The 12206-nt window shown below is 55.9% G+C and overlaps 4 protein-coding genes across 4 annotated transcripts; 2 read left to right on the plus strand and 2 right to left on the minus strand.

The window, feature by feature from the left end:
• Positions 1-13: 13 nt before the first annotated feature.
• MONBRDRAFT_1642 (uncharacterized protein) lies at positions 14-1282 on the plus strand (the record flags this gene model as incomplete). Its single annotated transcript, XM_001742369.1, has 5 exons — positions 14-50; positions 215-387; positions 467-579; positions 757-903; positions 988-1282. Coding segments are annotated over 5 exons (765 nt in total), but the record flags the coding sequence as incomplete, so codon positions are not given.
• An 811-nt stretch (positions 1283-2093) lies between these two features.
• Positions 2094-3898, minus strand: MONBRDRAFT_13994 (uncharacterized protein; the record flags this gene model as incomplete). The annotated part of the gene is made up of 6 exons (XM_001742816.1): positions 2094-2644; positions 2732-2807; positions 2924-3011; positions 3087-3514; positions 3638-3738; positions 3838-3898. Coding segments are annotated over 6 exons (1305 nt in total), but the record flags the coding sequence as incomplete, so codon positions are not given.
• A 1728-nt stretch (positions 3899-5626) lies between these two features.
• Positions 5627-7452, plus strand: MONBRDRAFT_13434 (uncharacterized protein; the record flags this gene model as incomplete). Its single annotated transcript, XM_001742370.1, has 4 exons — positions 5627-5728; positions 5828-5928; positions 6047-6494; positions 7054-7452. Coding segments are annotated over 4 exons (1050 nt in total), but the record flags the coding sequence as incomplete, so codon positions are not given.
• Positions 7453-9649: 2197 nt separating this feature from the next.
• On the minus strand, positions 9650-10884 carry MONBRDRAFT_1351 (uncharacterized protein; the record flags this gene model as incomplete). The annotated part of the gene is made up of 2 exons (XM_001742817.1): positions 9650-10163; positions 10304-10884. Coding segments are annotated over 2 exons (1095 nt in total), but the record flags the coding sequence as incomplete, so codon positions are not given.
• Positions 10885-12206: the final 1322 nt, after the last annotated feature.

The raw sequence follows: 12206 nt of genomic DNA on the forward strand, positions 1-12206 counted from the left end.
CGCATAGTCTTCGCCTTGGTGGCTCAAGGACAACGAGTTTATCCATACAGGTTTGGCCAACCCACCCGTCCCTTGCCTCTGCCGCTTGTTTCTTCACTGCCACCTTTCCCAACGTGCACGCACGCACCGCACCTGGCTTAACCCTGAAATCTCGAAGATGCGGCGTCAAATCTCACGTCAGCCAATCTTGATACCAAATGCGTTCTGTGCACAGGCTATCGGCCCGAGTCTTGGAGCTTTGGCAAAAGCCTCGAGTCCATGTTCTATCTGCACAACGAGTTTGGCAACATTTGGACGCATCTTCTGGGCTCCATCTTTTTCACTGGCTTTACGTTTTATCTGGGCCAGTTTGTCATCCACGATCATCGTTTCATGGTGCGTCTCTCCGTTTGCTCTGGCTCCCTCACGCTCTTGCCTCTCACCGCACACGTCCCACTCTCTTCTCGTTACATTGCATCATGTGTAGGATCGCATCACGTTCTTTGTGTTTTGGACGACCGCCATTGCCTGCATGTTCTGCTCCGCCGTCTTTCACACCATGTTCAGCCACTCGTACAGCGTCTATCGCCAATTTGCAAAGTCTGTATCGCATGTTCTGAGCCCGGCCTTTGCGTCACTGCCCTTCATTCCGATGACAGGAGAGGGTATTCATTTTTCTTCTATTTTATCTCTTATTTTTTTCTCTCTCATGTTCAATTGGCTCTTTGTTGAACTGTTGCAAACTCATGCGTGCATTGGTGCCGTGGTCATGCGCAGGTTGGACTACGCTGGAATCATTCTTCTGATTGTTGGGTCGGTCGAAGCAGTGCTCTACTTTTCCTTCTACTGTTACCCAGTGCTTCAGAGCATCTACATGAGCATTACACTCCTGTGTGGTATTGCCACGAGCTATGTGACCTTTTCGTAAGTTTCTGGCCAAGCTCCCATGCTGCAAACCAGTGTATTTTGACCAATAATTTTGGCTCATGTCGCGGTCACAATTCACAGGCCTTATTTTGAAGGAAATGGGAAGAAAGGCATTCGAGTGCAAATGTTCATTGCCTTGGGTGGCACCTCGCTGTTTCCGACCCTTCACTACCTGGCGTTGGCGGGTTGGAGCCATTTTAATGCCTCCTTTGACTCGTTCTGGCTCTTTGGTGTTTCTGTACCCTTGTACCTCGCTGGTGCGGCCATCTACATCAACAAGATACCCGAACGCTTCTATCCCGGCCGCTTTGACATTTGGCTTCATAGCCATCAAGTTTGGCACGTCTTTGTCATGCTAGCGGCTTATGCCCACTACCGGGTACGCACGCGTTTTTCTTTCTTTTTTTTTCCCCCGGCGCTCAAGTATATCACTCCAGACCCTTTCAGCTCACCCATGGCGGCCGCTTTGACACTCTCTCACCTGATGTCTCCTCAATTTGCAGTGCATTTACAACATGAGTCACTATCGCCAAGAGTGTGGCTGCGACACAAGTTGCAGGATTGGCGCATAGCCATTGCCAATCAGCCCGAAGATACCTTGCTGCTAGCGTGCTTTGGCACCCGTCTCCATATTACAAAAAAAAAAAATACGAATGCATCTTCTGGCCGCGCAACTTTAGGGCGTCAGAGTTGCCTGCTGTTACATTTCGACTTGTTGTGTGTGCCTTTGTGTCTCTTTTCTGGCAGATGGTGCCCAGTCTCAAAACGCGACCCCGTTTGTTGATGTTTTTGTGTACAGAGTGCTTTTCCTGCCGGCTCGCCATTGGCCCCTCTGTATTTCTGCTGGCCTTTGCCAGTCAACGTAGGCCCGTTTTAGACAGCCATGTGCCGAGCCTCCGCCAATACCAAAGCCCTGCTTGAACCTTGTAATTGAAACCTCACTGCAATGTCATTCCTTGAGACCGATTGTAGTAATGATGATCAGATCGTTGCTTTCGAATCAAAAGCAACATGAGCAGGATTCCTATATCGCTTAGTCAAAGCACAAACACAAGCAGAAGGAACAATGGGATACTGTTCCCCTTGGCAGCAAGTGGCGCATCACGCAAATCAAATCAAAAAGAAAAAAAAAGTACTGCGGGTGGGGAAGATATAGAAAGCACGCGGAAACACTGCTGGTGTGCTTACTACTCAAAGTCCTTGTTGATCTGCTGTGCCATGACAACGGCCGGGTTTTGCAGATATGAAGCCAGGACCTTGAGGTACTCGGCTGCTTGATCTTGGCTGATTACGCGCTCATCACAGCTCAGCTGAAAAGTCAAAATATCACGCGGCCCAGCGTCCGGCGTTGGGCGCTTTTGGGCTGAACCGACAGCCAGGATGCTGGACTGCGGGTCATTGATGACAGCAGTAAAGTGGGTAATTCCGAACATGCCGAGATTTGAGATGCTAAAGGTCCCGCCCTGGTACTCGTGCGGTTGCAGCTTGCCAGATCGCGCTTTGGCGGCCAGCGCACCCATGGCCGAAGAGATGGCGGGCACATTGAGGGCGTCCGCATTGAAGATGATTGGAGTAATCAGACCTGCATCGATAGCCACGGCCACGGAGATGTCCACGGTGTTGTTCAGCTGAACTTCACCATCAGAACCCAGACTGGCATTCACGGCTGGTACTTGACGCAGAGCCAATGCCGCCGCCTTGATGACCATGTCGTTGACTGAAAAATTGATGCCTTGTTCTACACACAAAGGGCGAGATATGAGGCCAATCAACAAGGGTTGTTAAAGCAGCACAAGTTGGCGCCTCTCACAGCTTGCATGCCTACCTTTGAAGCGCTTGCGCATTTGCAAAAGCTCGGTGATGTCAGCCTCGCCCTTGGTGTACGTGTGAGGCTTGGTGCCCTATCGTCACAAACGCACAAGCGAGCAATAGCATAAGGTTGAAACGGATGAGTTGACAGGAGCCAAGATTGAGACGCATCAGTAATTCATCAGTATATAACAAGGGCCTGTCATACCTTGCTTTCCGTCAAACGCTTGCTAATGGTCTTGCGCATGTTTGAGGCGGGAATGTCGCGATGACCCCGACCCTTGCGCTTGCGGGCACTGGTGGTTGACGTTTTCGCGGCAGCCTTGTCGTCTTTTTTCTTCTCTGTACCAGCCGACTTGGAGGCGGCTGACTTGGCTGAGGTTGGCTCGGATTTAGCCGAGGTCGAAGGTTTGGCAGCGGGCATTTCGCCGGCCATAAAGGCCAGCACATCGCCCTTCAAGAGGTAGTTCTTGGGACCAGTTGCCGGGATCTGACTCACGTCCAAACCATGCTTGTCCACCAGCGCACGCACGGCGGGACTGAGGGGGCGTGTGGTTGGCTGGCCGCCAGGCGTAGCTTGCGCTGCCGAGCCCTGCGCTGCCGAGCCCTGCGCTGCCGAGCCCTGCGCTGCAGCCGAGGGCGCCTCGGTCTGGGCCTCGGCCTGTGTCTGTGAGTCGGCCTTTGCAGCAGGCTTGCTTTCGGCAGGCTGCTCATCCACCTCCTGCACCTCTTCATCGGCAGACTCAGTCATGTAGCCGACGATGGTGTTCAGAGGGATGCCCGAGGTACCGTCGCCAATCTGCGTCCAAGCACCGGTATCAGACACATGTGTCATACTGCACTGGATTGGGGCGCGGTGGAGGATGGCTGTAGACGGGAGCAGACAGTAAATCAACGGAATGGGCAAGCATGAAGGTCGTACAATAATTTTGCGAAGCACGCCGTCTTCAATCGATTCAACGGCCATGGTGGCCTTGTCTGTCTCAATCTCGAATAGAACATCGCCCGTCATAATTTCGTCACCTAAAGCAAAGCAGCAAGTCACGGAAACGTGCGTCAGAGTGCACAGCTGGTGGAACCTGACCGGCTGGGCTTGGGTGAGAGGCCTGCTTGGCCACGAACCTTCTTGAGCCTTCCAGGCCACAATGCTGCCCTCGGTCATGGTAGGGGAGAGCGCGGGCAGACGGACGGGGATGGTATCTGCTTGGGCAGGCGATTTGACATCAGCATGGCCATGTCAGGCAGTCGGGGACACTTGAAACGTGGGCGCAAGGGTGCTGAGTCAGGAGACAAAACAGCAAGGATCGCTGCGTGCGGAGGCCCACACGAGCAAAGAGGACGCACCCAGGGTGGGGCGGCTCAGATGCAAACGAGCAGCACCCAGCGCGTGGATGCTGCTGGCGCTCAGTTGTGCTTGCCGCCGAGCTGCAGAGCGCAGCAGCGCCGTGGTCAGCAGGCTCGCCATGTCGATTGGTCGAGGCGCAGCTGAGGAGGCAGAGGGGCTGCAGGGCGGGCAAACTGCACACAGCACTCAACGCGCGTGTGGCGTGCCCTTTTGAGAAACCTACACCCAGCAAAGCAAAATACCATGTGTATGAACCCAGGGCCAGATGGCAGGCAGCAGCACTCAGCAGCTTCAGCCAGCACACGCCGCGGCTGAGAGTCTCGCGTGTCAGCATCAAGAATCACCCGACCCAATCAATCGTGTGACCACAACACGACACAAGCACCCAAAAGAAAAAGAACACGACTCAGCGGCGAGAACCACCCGCAAACACCAGCAGCTCGACCCATGTCTCATGACCCATGAGGCCGCAGCTGTGTACGACCTGTCCACTGCGCAGGCCGGAAGCCAGGCGCTGCCGTTTGCTGGCCCAGGAGCCGCGGGGTGTTAAGCAATAACATCGCAACCCACCACTGTTCTCCCTCTCTCACAAAATGGTTATCATTCTAATCCCATTAATGCCACTTGCAGCATTGAAAAGCTTCCGCACACAAGCTGCATTGTCAGACAAACTAGACGGATTGTCAGACTATTTTCGGGTGACATGCTGACATCGCACCATGTGTGACGTCAGATCGTGCCGTCTGTGTGAATGTGTCGTGTGTGTGTGTGTTGTGTGTTCATGCTGATGGCTGTGACGTTTTTTCATGACATTGTGATGAAATGTCAGCATGGTGGGGGGGGGGGCAGCAACGTTCCTGTAATGGGTGTAAGGGGTGGCAAGGTTGATTTCGTTTCTGGAGTCATAGTGACTGATTTTTGTTCTCGTGCCCGTGCCATCATTAGAGGGAGGCTTGATCGATCGAGTGCCCCCCGTCGTTTGCCCGTGGTCGGATCGAGTGGCGGCTGGTTGGTTCCGTTTGGTCTTGAGCAGTATCAGCTTGACAGCGACTGTGGTCTTTCTTCCACCAACCAGTATGTACGTTGCATGCTTTCGTTGGGGTGACATCACGTCGACGCCTATGTCACAGCTGCCTGCAGCAGGACTGAGCCAACTCCCGCCGGCTGGCACCAGCCACAACAGCTGCAGGCAGCTGAGACGGTGGCTGAGGCTGGCATTTTTCTTCTTCTCCCCTTGACTTGTGTCGGCTCTTCTGTCTTTTTTTCATTTTTTCCCCCACCTTGCCCTGTCCCCAGCTCTTTTTTTTTTTTTTTTTTTTTTTTGGTCCAATCCAAGTTCGTTGGTCCTCACGCCCGACTTGACTGCCATGGCGCCAATAAGCCAGTCGTCGACAACGACGTGGCAACCCAGGGATAAGCCCGACATGGCAGCCTCTTGGTTAGACCTACTCTTGCTTTGCTGATGTTTGCTTGTGGATCTATAATGCCTCGGTTGTGGTGCTGCCCTCACCTTAACCCCCGCGCCTTCCGTTGCCCCAATCCACACGTGCGGGAACGCCTTTCAGGGAACGCAGTGCCAACCACTGGGACGATGTGGTCACTGCCCTGCATCATCTTCGCCGAGGTGGCCCCGTCATTGTCATGGATGACGAATCTCGCGAGAACGAGGTACTGTCTCGTGTGCCCTCGCCTCACCCTCAACCCCCGTTAGTTGGCTCATCTCGTGCCTGCTCCCACTCGGACCCTTGAATGCAATCACTCCGATAGGGTGATCTTGTCCTTGCAGCTGAGTTTGCGACTCGGCAAAACATGGCCTTCCTCTGCCGCCATTCTTCTGGCCTTCTATGTGCCCCGATGACAGCCCAAAGGTACGATACGCACTCTCTCCGCGCCCGCCGCAATGCGCCTCAACCACCTCAAAACGACGCTTCCGCATCCGCTCTTCCCCTGCAAATCGTGGGCCTCACCCCTCGGCCCGCACCCCAGAGCCAAGGAGCTGGAGCTGGGGCCCATGGTCTCGGACAACACAGACCGAAACCAGACGGCGTTCACCGTCTCCGTCGACGTCATCCATGACACGACTACCGGGGCCTCTGCCGGAGACCGCGCCATCACGGCAACGTGGCTGGCCAATCCTGCTGCCACACCCACCGACTTCTCTCGCCCCGGCCACTTGTTCCCGTTGGTTGCACGCGATGGTGGCGTGCTTGAGCGCACAGGTCATACTGAAGCGTCGGTCGACCTCTGTATCCTGGCGGGCTGCACCCCCGTGGCCGTCATTGGCGAACTCATGAGCCCCGATGGCCTCATGATGCGTTTGCAAGCTTGCCGAGAATTTGCTGCTCGCTTCACCTTGCCCATCATCAACGTTGAGCAAATCATCGCCTTTCGCCGCAGCATCAATGCCGTCCCCAAGGCGTTTGCCGCCCCGGAGGTATGGCGCCACCACTTTGAGCAATATGATTTGGGGTAGTTTGCCCTGCCGTCTCTGAATGCATGGCCTCTCTTGCATCCACTCACTTCCTGCGCCCGCCCTCTCGACCTTGGTCTCAGATGATCAAGTTGGCACAGCCGCCACTTTCCCAGCCCACGGGCAAGCTACAGGTGTGCCGCTCCACGCACGAGCATATCATGTAGAATAGGGTGGGCGGGTTGGTGGGGCAGCCCCGTTGATGCGAGTCAAAGCGACCCAAGTCACCTCCAAGTCAAACTCATTCCGCTCTACATGTTTATTGCTCTGCGTTGTGGCGTCAAGCTTTCCGCAGAGTGCGAGCTGCCCGTGTCACTGCTGGCCCATGATGCCTTGGAGAATCACGCCAAGACCTCGCTCCCTGTTGCCAAGAGTCAGGCGACCGCATCCCTTGGCGCTGGCGGACCATCATCGTCTACTTTTCGCCTTCGCGTACGTTTTTGGCCACACTCGCGTGATTCATGGCCGCTGCCAATCAACCTGTACGGGTTGGCTCACGCCTCCGCTTTTGGGATGGTCTCAGGTCTATACTAATTTGGAAACGGATCAAGAACACCTCGTACTTCTCAAGGGCGACGTGGAGGGAAGTAGTCAGGTTTTGACGCGCATCCACAGTGTATGCCTGACCGGAGATGTGCTGGGCAGTCTGCGGTGCGATTGTGGGACGCAATTGGCTGCTAGCCTGCGGGCTATCGCCGATGCGCCGGCCGGCATTCTCATCTATGTTACCGATCAAGAAGGTCGAGGCATTGGCTTGACCAACAAGATTCGCGCCTACCGCTTGCAGCAACACCATGGCCTGGACACTTTTGCTGCCAACGAGGCATTGGGTCTACCGCTGGACAGTCGCAACTACGATGTGGCCAACGCCGTGCTACGCGACCTGGAAGTTCAGTCGGTGGTTCTCCTAACCAACAATCCGCTGAAAGTAGACGCCATCACCACGCCGGTCCACCACGTCCAAGAATTGCGCTCCACGCCGCATCAGTCCAACTCTCAGTACCTCGAGGCCAAGCGCCGGCGCGAAGAGCAGCTGCTCACGCTCCTGCTTCAACGTGGTCTCTCGGCCGATGGCCCCAAGGCCCACCTCGGCCAGACGCTGCAGCAGCTCTATGCCGCTGCAGAACCTCGCTCTCAGATCCACGAAGCCTTCATGGAACGCGCGCGGGTCCTCGCGCTCCGTGGCCGCGCCTCGGCCCCACCTAACCCATGGGTTGGTTGTGTGCTGGTCAATGAGGCTGGAGACATCGTGGGCGAAGGCTTTCATCATCGAGCAGGCCAGGCACACGCTGAAGTAGAGGCCATTCGAGACGCCGCACAGCGCTACGCCAGTACGCACCGTGAGAACTATGATCCCGAGGACCTGCAGTTGTTGCGTGCAGCAGTCAGCGGCTGCACGGCCTATGTCACACTCGAGCCCTGCCACCACTTTGGTCGCACTCCGCCTTGTGATGCTCTTTTGGTCAGCAGCGGAGTGCGTCGTGTCGTCATTGCTGTGACGGATCCCGACCAGCGCGTCAACTCGGCAGGTGTCGAGTACCTTCGCGAGCAAGGCCTCGAGGTTGTGACAGACGTGTTGCGCGAAGAAGTGCTTCGTGATTTGCAGCCATACCTGCACCATCGTCGCCATCAGCAGCCATTCGTGGTGCTCAAGGCAGCCTGTAGCCTCGATAGCAAGGTGGCATGCCCCGATGGCACGTCACAGTGGATCACCAACCCAACCAGTCGACGCCAGGGCCATTGCCTGCGTGCTGAATCGCAAGCCATCCTGGTTGGGGCTACAACAGCTTTGGTAGATGACCCGCAGTTGACGGTGCGATTGGGCGAGGACGAGACGGACCTGTTTGGAGCGGAACTACGCCGTCGCTATGCTGAAAAACGGGCCAGCCCGCTATTGCGTGTACTGCTTGATGGGCGTGGGCGGGTGACCAAGGGGCATATTTTGAACACCGCCAACGCACCCACACTCATCTTCACCTCAGCAGCGCACTGCTCTGCCAGCAGCCGGGCGCTCTGGGCTGCCGCCCCCGCTCCTGGGATCGAGGTTGTGGATGTGCCTGCTCGCGAGGTGGACGGGCATGTGCTGCTCGATCTGCCGGCGGTGCTTCAGGAGCTCGGTCGCCGCGGCATCTTGCAGCTGCTAGTCGAGGGGGGCAGTGCTGTGCAAGGCCAGTTTTTGCAGCAGCAGCTCGTCAACGAGTTGCACCTCTTCTCTGGCCCAAAGCTGGTGGGGTGCGACGGTCGTGCGTGGCCTCAAAGCCAGTTGGCTGCCACCATTGCTGATGCCCAAGATTGGCATCTTGCTCATTTGCAACGCCACCAGAACGATGTGTATGCTGTCTATCAGCAGCCCGTAGCTCAAGCAGTATCGCCATGATTGCCCCTGTGGCGTGCGTAGTTCTTGCAGGTACTCGACGACGAGTTCCAAGGGCAATGCGCAAATAGCTAGATGTTAGGTCATTGCAGAAGACGGATGAGAGGATAGTGTTTGACAACAATTGAGGATTGCCTGTGGCTGGCTCGGATCTTCGTTTTGTATGGTTTGGCTTTGTTTTGCTTCATTATGCGTGCAAAGAAGAAAGCAAGCTATGCCAATGAAGGCCGCCGACTTTGGCGCGCTTGAACACTCGCTTCACAACATCAATTGCGTCAACGACGCGTTCTTGTCAAAATGCACGCTCAGAGGAAGAGACAAAATAAGATACCTGGGTGAATATGTACCCAAGCAGAACGAATCCGCGTGCTCGGCAAGCTGGAACATGATAAACAAGGAAGGGGAGGGAAGGACAAGTTGGCCTCATTACGTAGCATGATCAAGTCGACTTGAGAAAATAACAAACAGCATTAAGACTGCTGCTGTCCGGATGATGTTCATTGTGCGGCGGACGGACATGATCCAAAATCACAGGCCCATGCCGGTACCAGTTAGACTGAGTGACTGCAGCTCTCGAGTAACTTTGGCTTCATAGTCTCGCTCTTGTTGTAGAATTCGCCTGTTGACGCGCAGAAAAGAACAGAAAAAAAAAAAAGTGAGGGGGAAGAGCGTGAGGAGAGTTACGCCAGCAAACATTGGGGTGAAAAGCGACATACTGAGTCTCGGCCTCTATTCTGGCGGCCTCCTCCTCACGCAGCCGGCGGTTGGTCTCGGCTTGCTGTCGCAGCTGTTCAGCATGGTTCAGGCGGCGCTGCCGAGTTGCTTCTTGGGCCTCAGCCTCAGCCTGATCATGGGCTTCCATGGCCAACATGAGTTCATGGTACTCTCGGGCCGCCTCATCGCGCTCGGCCTGAACACCCGCCAGCTTGCCAGCAATTTGCTGCCGGCGAACTGCCATAACCTCTTGCATGAGAGAATCTCGCGCCGCTTGCTCGCGGTCCAGTTTGGCCTGCAGGCGATCAATGGCTCGCTGGGCTTCCTGCTGATGGAAGAGCTCGACGCTTTCCTCCATGGCTCGACGCTGAGCAGCGATATCCTCTGCATACTGACGGTAGAGGCGCATTTCACGCTGAAGTTGCTGCTTGTGATCCCGTTGATACTGCTCCTCGCCTTGCGCTGCGTCCAAGACCTGCTGCAGCAGCTCGGCATCGCGTTTCAGCTCATCTTCTTGCTCTTTTTGCCGGATAGCAGTGGCGTGGCTAGGGAAGGCGGATAGTATCAGCGAGGGTGTGATTAGTTGGAATGCAGGGCAGCGGGTATCGGCGCGTATCACCACATGAGGATCTCCTGGTGCGTGGGCCGGCCAACCAGGCGAAAGATCTTTGTCTCTTCGGCTCACCGATTGTGTCGATCCATCTCCATTTTAAGACGCCTCTGTTGTTCGGCTTTGCGTTGGCGCAACTTGCCCTCCTCTTCGGCCTGAAGAGCTTCGGCTTGGCGACGCAGACTCTCTTCTTCCTCGCGCAAAGCCATTTCACGGTGGCGAGCCTCCTCCACAGCCGCCATCTGTGCCTGAAGAATTTCTTTTTGCTGTTGGGTGCGCGCTTGGGCTGCTGCCTTGTCGCGCGCGGCCTTGGCATCCTTGGCCTCCTTGTCCTCAAGCCACAGGCGATCGTAGAGCTGGTCGATGGCCTCCTTGCGCCGTTGATGATGAGCCTTTTCCTCGAGTTGTTGCTGTCGGACGCGGTGCACCTCGGCCTCTGCCATGTTTCGCTGCACCTGTCGCACGGGATCGCAATTGTTGAGGAAGAGCTGTCGCTTCTTTTCCTCGACAACTTGCAGGCGTTCCGACTCGCGGTTTTCGCGCAGAGACTTGATGCGCTCTCGCATGCGAGCCTGTTTGTCTAGCGTCGTCTCGACGGTGGCGGCTGCCTCAGCTATCAACAGCCGCTCTTCCTCCTGCAACAACTCGCGCAGCCTGCGACAAAAAAAAAACAAAAACAGCAGGAGCAAGCGTCTGAGTACAACGACTCTGCGGATTGCTGACCGGCAAAGTGGGAAAAATCTGCTGGCAGAAAATGTGGCTGGCGAGGGGGTATGAAAGGCAGGGATACCAACTTCTCACGCCGCGCCTCTAGCTTTGCGTCTTCCTCCGCCACAAGCTTGGCCATGGTGGCCTGTGCGTGTCGGTGCTGAGCTTTGCGAGCTGTCTTTTCCTCCCATTGGTACTACGGTCCAGGCGACAACAGATGAAGTCTGGTCGATGCTTCTTGGAGCCGGGCAAGGCAAGGACAGAAACAAAATCCTGGCGAGCAACAGACCTTCATGGCCATGCTGTGTTCGGCTTGCATGAGCTCGCGAAAGTCCTCGCGTTGTTGCTCCAGGCGCCGAGTGGCCTGCATGCGCACCTCGGGACGCTGGCGCTGTGTGCGCTGCATGGTATGCTGCATGGTTTGCGTTGCCCCAAAGGTCAACGACATCGTGCTGTTCACAGCGTGTCGCGAGCTGCCGATTAATCAAAGAACAAAGCAGGGAAGGCGTCCCACAGGAGCTGTAGGCCGTGTGGGAAGCTCCCGCCAAAGTCACGCACAATGATGCTTGGCACCAAGGTCCAGCACGCCCCCCGTCTCAAAAGGCGACCAACAAGATGACCTTTGCCTGAGTAATGCGGCCCCTTGGTGCAACAACAACGCGCGCATGCGCGCGCCAAACCAAACAAGTACAACCCTGAAATCGTGCGCGCTCTGCCTCTGCCGGAAGGCGGGAGCTGGGCCGTGCGTGTGAGTCTGCGTGTGGATGAGCGCGCGCTGGACGTCGAAGATGCGATGGTGATGACAACGATTCTGGTTGCCAAGTCGTCCAGAAATGTCAATCAGTTGGTCCCTCATAAATCCCCACCACAGGCATTCAAAATATATTGTCAGATTTTCAGCTCACTACTCTCTTTCTCTCTCTCTCTCTCTCTCTCTCTATTTTCTTTTGTTGAAGCGAGAGGAGTGTCAGACGAAACGTGTCACGATGCGGTCGAGCTTGCAGCTGATGATGGCGCGCCTGATCCGGTTTCCGGCCCGGCGCACCCCAGCTGGGGAACGTAAGTGGGGTTGTGGGATTGGAACGTGCCTTGTGTGAGGCTTGGCCTTTCTTCTGTACGCGTGCCGTTATACAAGGCCATGTCAGGGTCGCTGGGGTGAACTATGTCAATGGTTTTCGTCCAGTCTAGCCTGGTCATGCAGGCACGCGCACACGCTCTGGTTGCGTGTGCCTTGGACCTCTGGCACGACATGGCGGCTGTTGCCCCTCTG

Source organism: Monosiga brevicollis, genomic scaffold (genome assembly GCF_000002865.3).
Source record: "Monosiga brevicollis MX1 MONBRscaffold_2 genomic scaffold, whole genome shotgun sequence".
NCBI classification, from domain to species: Eukaryota; class Choanoflagellata; order Craspedida; family Salpingoecidae; genus Monosiga; species Monosiga brevicollis.